Below are 5895 nucleotides of genomic sequence, written 5' to 3'. Positions count from 1 at the left end.
AATTCTAATAATTGCTTTAATAAAAAAAAAAAAAACATTTATTTTAATTTAAATATATATATTTTAGTGATAATTTTTTTAATAAATTTATATTACGTTATTCAATTATTCATATAATAATATATAATAACAAAAAATTTATAATATAAACAAATTCTCATTTAAGTAATAATAATAAAAATTACTTAAGCAGGTAATAAGATAAGAAACAATATAAAAGTAAAAATTTGTGGTAAAAAAAAGAGAATATGAATCAATTTCATGAATTGAATTCTTACAAGAGAACTCAAGAGCACAGAAACCCATGATTCATCCAATTGTCCTATTCTTCTTCTCTCTTCTCTTCCTAATCGCTCAAACTTAAAAACTGAAGAAACTCAAAGCAGCACCAAATTAGTCCTTTATGCATTGAAGCATCAAGACTTTGTTGTTTTCTACGACTAGAAATTTAAAAAAAAATAAAAACAAAAACAAAAACAAAGAGGGAATATGGAAAATTTCTGCAACCCAACTCTCCATACGTTCTCCTCCTCCTTACAGTTCATCCTGCAAAATAGTTGAATTCATATATAAGCATTGTCTGATTAGATAAAAATACTGTGACTGTTCGTTCTATTGTTCAATATGGTTCCATGAAACCCTTACATGTTTGGCATCCTCCTTGTCGTCGGCTGCATCGTCCTTCTCCGAATCTAACTCTGCATCGGAGTCGTCTGCATCGTCTGATTTGTCTTCATCTTCTTCCTCGGCCTGATAGAACAAAAGCATATATTTCAAATTATGTCGAAGAAGGAATCATCTCAAGAAGCTGAGATTTTCAGGACATATGATACTTACATCTGAGTCAATTGGATCATTCTTGGCTTCCTGGGGAATGAACAAATTCAACAGTTAATGACATGTTTCACGTAAAGGATTTATCAGCAGCAGCAGCAGCAAAAGAATTCAGAAGTTACCTCCTCCTCTCTCTTCTTCTCCGCCTCATCGAATGCAGCTTTCTCGACCTCCTTGTTCTTGCCCCATGTCTCTTCAGCAACCTTCTTAGCGTATTCCGGATCATCGGTAATCAAGACGTTGTCAAACAAGGTGCCGGATTTCACCTGATATCCAATAATTTGGGGGGCTATCAATGTAGGAACTCATAACAAGATATATATATATATATATATATATATAAGCAGAAATGGTTTGAAAAGAAAAGAGAGAAGGTATACCTGCCACAACTCAATACCAACATATTTCAATTTGGGGTAAACGTAGAGGTCAGGGTCATCCTTGAAGTCTGCAAAGAGCTCAAGAATTAGCAACTACGAGTTCGAGATCGTTGAAACGCAACTGAGATTTAAAAACATTTGACAGAAAACAACCTGGGTTGTCAATCATTGGTGCCTTCCATTTTCCCTTGTAGTTAGGGTTCTTAATTTTCTGCAAAGAGAAAAAATCATATTTAAAATTTTAAAATAAAAATAAAGGATATGATATTAATAGCACAGACAAGCGGAGACATCCTACCTTAGGCTCCCATGGGCCTTTGTAATCGGGGTTGGGAATGGTTGGGGCCACCCATTCACCATCTTCCTCATCATCCCAATCTTGGGGCTGAAACAAGTAGCTCGGTTCATTAGTAAACAGTGTTTCTATTCAAAGAAGACAGATAAGAAAGGAAAAATTCAATAGCTACCTTAGTGGCTTCAGGATCAGTTATCTCCTTTGCGATGTCATCATACCCCTGTTGCACAAAACAAGTAACATTTAAGAACTATGTTGCAAATTCGGATACCATGGGGGATCAAGATAAATAGGGATCATTACCTCTGGCTTCTTGTCTTCTGGATCAGGAATGTATTCTTTGTCATCCCAATCCTCAGGCTGCAAGTTTCATACATAGACATCAATAAAAATCCATAACCTCGAGCATCGTACGTAAATGGCATCCTTGTTTAAAGAACTTACCTTCTTAGCTTCGGGATCCTTGATCTTCTTTGATGGGAGGAGGCTCCAATCACTGTACAAACTACCAGTTTGCTTCTCGACATTATCGATGAGGATGCTGTAAGTTGCATCAGGACGAATGATGAAAGTGTAAACATGAGTGAGTTGGTCAGTCTCACAGGGAACTTCCTTCTTGATCAAGTGATTAGTGTCGTTATAGTTAAGGATAGCGTGCACTTTTTTGGTACTGTAGCCACAGATATCTGGGCCAAACATGATGCTGCAGGCAACGAGAAGCGCATAATCGAAAAGAATGTCAATACAATAAACTATCTGCCATAAATAACTAAAAATACAAATGAAATAAAATTGACACTTCACGGGGTTGAGTGTTGACCTGTACGGAGTTTCACCACCGAATTTCTTCTGGTCAACATCACCACTGAGTAACTTCATGTAACCACCACCACAATCAAGCTTCTGTTCGTGCTTGACGGAAAATTGGAAAACAAGAATGTTATCTTTGTTGCTGAATTCAGGGAACTCGGCTGAAATAGCGTAGAATCTGTAGTCTTCGCTAGTTTGGATACCTAGGACATCAAAGGAATAATAGAAAATAAACTAATATTTCTTGAAACCACATACGGCAAAGTCTCATTAACAAGGTAAATTCACACTAATGTTCAACAAGGAAATTAATAAGAGCTTCACCTTTGTCATTAGCATCTCCGTGCCATTTTCCGGAGGTGTAGTTCCATTCTCCAGCTAAACTTTCGTCTTTTTTCCACTCAGATTTAACCCATCTATTCTCCCATCCATCTTCAATATTACCAACAAATAGTCAGAATTCGAAATCAAGCCAAACAAAATAGCAACAGATGCTGAAGTATTAAGAACATAACGCAAGATAGTTCGAGATATCAAGTTCAAAACAAGATTCATAATCCAAAACCATAGGAAATATACAAGAGACTGATCTTAAAGGAAATAACAGTATCGTATAGCAAGAGACTGATGATCAAAGCAATTTATATCGATGTTAGACCATGACAAAGGAAATAACAGTATCGCATCAAGATCCAGCAGTGAATTTTCGTTTAAGATCATTGTGCAGGCTAGTGCATTATATTGTAATTCATTTCAATACATCAAAAGCCTTCATCAAAGAGCACCAACATTTTCAACGTATTTCAATAATAATAATAATAATCAAAACATTTCATGATTCTAAATCAAATAAGCACATAAAAATGAAACGGATCTACGCTTAATAAGCACATTGTGACCTGAAAATCAAATTTCACACACTCACATTTAGACTAGTAACAGATCAAACAAAAACAATCGATCCACCACAATCAAACAAATTCATCATGAAAAGTATAAACAGCCGTTATATATCATCATCTAAAAATGCACGTAAATTAAGGAGCCAAAAAGTGGATCTGGAAATGACACAAAACAACGAGGAAAAAGAGAATGAAACCATACCATCAAAGCGCTCCTCGAAAAACACCTTTGCCGAAGCGATGGCAACGAGAGATAGAAGGATCAAGGAAAGTAAATTAGGGTTTCGAACCCTAAACGCCATGGCTAAGGTTCAAAGCTTACTGAGAGAGAGAGAGAGAGAGAGAGAGAGAGAGAGAGTCAAAAGAGAAACGGAATTGCGAAGTTGGAGAATGAAATGGAAATCAGAGGGCACTATATAGGGGGTCGACGTCATAAATTCTCAGTGGGTCGTGGAAATAAATTAAAACAAAAATATTTTCCGACGTGGTAATAATCACCAATAAAAAGCTGCCGAATATACATTTCTGACACGTGGCGTGTTTTTATTGGAAACTACACGAGTTCTTGGGGTTTCTATTGGAAGCTACACGTGTGTAGAATCGGAATTAATTTCATTGGATTAATCTACATGACCTGGTAAATGGTTGCAGAAATAACACGTGGAGGTATGTTATTGGGTGTGTATGAAGAAAGTGCGTAGTGATGATGTAGTGGATTCCAGCTCTGAATTTTCTATATTTGAATTTGTAATTTTTTTTCGATGGAATTATCCAGAGGACAAAATAAAATGCCGTTTTGAATAAGTTATTTTTGGAAGTGGCTTGTTTAATTAATTTCAAAGAGAGAGATAAATGGCTATTTTTTCTCTTATTTTTATATATTTTTAAATTGTTTTTACTATTTTTTTGCTAGTAGTAGTAACCATCTCCCTCTAAGTTCACTGCTGACAACAGATATAGTCTGTATTGGCCCATTATATATAATGTTGGCTCCTAGCTTAAAAATTTATACACTTTCGCAAAAAATGCTTAGTTTGTCTCTCCAACTAACGCCCGACGTCCTTGCTCGCACATCACCCGTGCGATGTTTGTCTTTGAGAAGATTTACCTGCACACCACCCGATGTCTGTTTTTTATATCATTAGTAACCACTCAAGCCCATCGCTGGCAGATATTGCCCGAGATTTGTCCCAGTAAAATTTTTGAGAAATTGAAAAACTAAACAAATAAAATATCTTAAATATATGGTTTTTAATAAAGGAAAAAAATTAATTAACGATATAAACCGTTACGATTAGATTAAAAATTCAATATTAGTGTTACGATTAGATTAAAAATTCACACTAGTGTTACGATTAGGTTAAAAATTCACACTAGTGTTACGACTAGGTTAAAAATTCACACTAGTGTTACGATTAGGTTAAAAATTCACACTAGTGTTACGATTAAGTTAAAAATTCACACTAGTGTTACGATGAATCATGTGATTCTAGTCAAGTGATCGCAGGTTCATTGAATAGTGACTTGGATTAAATGGTTTGTTCAAGCTCAAGTAACTCATTCCATCATTTGTTAGAACTATTCGAAATGAGTTCCTTGAACTTAGACAAAAACATCGAATCTTGTATAGACATCTCCATTAGTACGTAAACCGATTGTATACCACCACCGATAAACACCAGAATAAGCATATTCACTGGACCCCGAGCACCCCCTCGAGTAAAAGGTTGCTTGAAACGCAGTGCATTAGACTGAAGGATAATAGAAGTGTTCTGAATAATGAAACAACCCTTATTAAATAATGAACCTAACCCAACCCAACCATACATTTTGTTGAGTTGGATTGGTTCGGGTTCTTTACGTCATTTATTCAAATTTTTTATTTTAATAAAAATAATTATATCGTAAACAAAAATGTATATTTAATAATGGATAAGAAATGATTAAATGTTGTTTATAAATAGCTATTAGTTTGTTGGCATTCATTCATATCCCTTTGGATCTTCTGGATGCTTAAATTGGAAGGCAATCTACATTTTCTCTCTCTATAAATACTTAAAATATATTTTTTTTGGGAAATGTATAATTAAAATATTATTTTGTTTTTTTTTTTATACTTTAAATTAATTTTATTTTAGTTTTCCATTTTTAAAATGTCTAAATTTAGATCTCATAGGTAAAATAAATATTAAAATTAGTCGTTAATTTTAAAAATCTATTACATCGGTGAATTTTCTCGAGTTTGAAATTATTATTATTATTATTATATTGTTGAATTTGATAAAAAAAATTAATATTAAAAATTATTGGAAGTATAGGGGCTAAATTTCGATATTTGAAAGTACAGGGACTAAAAATTAAATAAAACATACTACAAGGACCAAAATGATATTGTAACATTAGCTTACAAGTTTTTACCGGAGCAAAGATGTTTGTTTTAACATGTTGAACTTGCGTTCGTGTTTTGTTTAGTACACCAAATGTATGGTGAAAAATTTTGACCACCGAGCTAATTTAATAAATAAATTTAAAAAATACTTTTAGAAGACTTGGCCGAGACCAAATTATTTTTGGAAAAGTTAATCACAAGCGAAGATAAGAGATTAATTTTAAAATTTATCAAAAGTGTAAGGACTAAAATGAAACAAGTCTAAAAGTATGAGGACTAAAATAA

The 5895-nt window shown here is 33.7% G+C and overlaps 1 protein-coding gene across 1 annotated transcript; it reads right to left on the bottom strand.

Annotated features, from left to right (window-relative positions):
- Positions 1–226: 226 nt before the first annotated feature.
- Positions 227–3603, bottom strand: LOC111799090 (calreticulin). Its single transcript, XM_023682488.1, has 13 exons — positions 3424–3603; positions 2644–2751; positions 2330–2522; positions 1954–2212; positions 1813–1869; positions 1682–1729; positions 1513–1599; positions 1368–1425; positions 1215–1282; positions 957–1100; positions 838–867; positions 646–750; positions 227–546 (listed from the first exon to the last, which is right to left on the bottom strand). Exons 1-13 carry the CDS (start codon positions 3521–3523, stop codon positions 535–537), a joined length of 1269 nt encoding a protein of 422 aa, XP_023538256.1. The 5' UTR covers positions 3524–3603; the 3' UTR covers positions 227–534.
- Between the last annotated feature and the right edge of the window lie 2292 nt (positions 3604–5895).

This window comes from Cucurbita pepo, chromosome LG07, assembly GCF_002806865.2.
Source record: "Cucurbita pepo subsp. pepo cultivar mu-cu-16 chromosome LG07, ASM280686v2, whole genome shotgun sequence".
Taxonomy (NCBI): Eukaryota; Viridiplantae; Streptophyta; class Magnoliopsida; order Cucurbitales; family Cucurbitaceae; genus Cucurbita; species Cucurbita pepo.
This window is presented reverse-complemented; position numbering and strand designations above follow the sequence as displayed.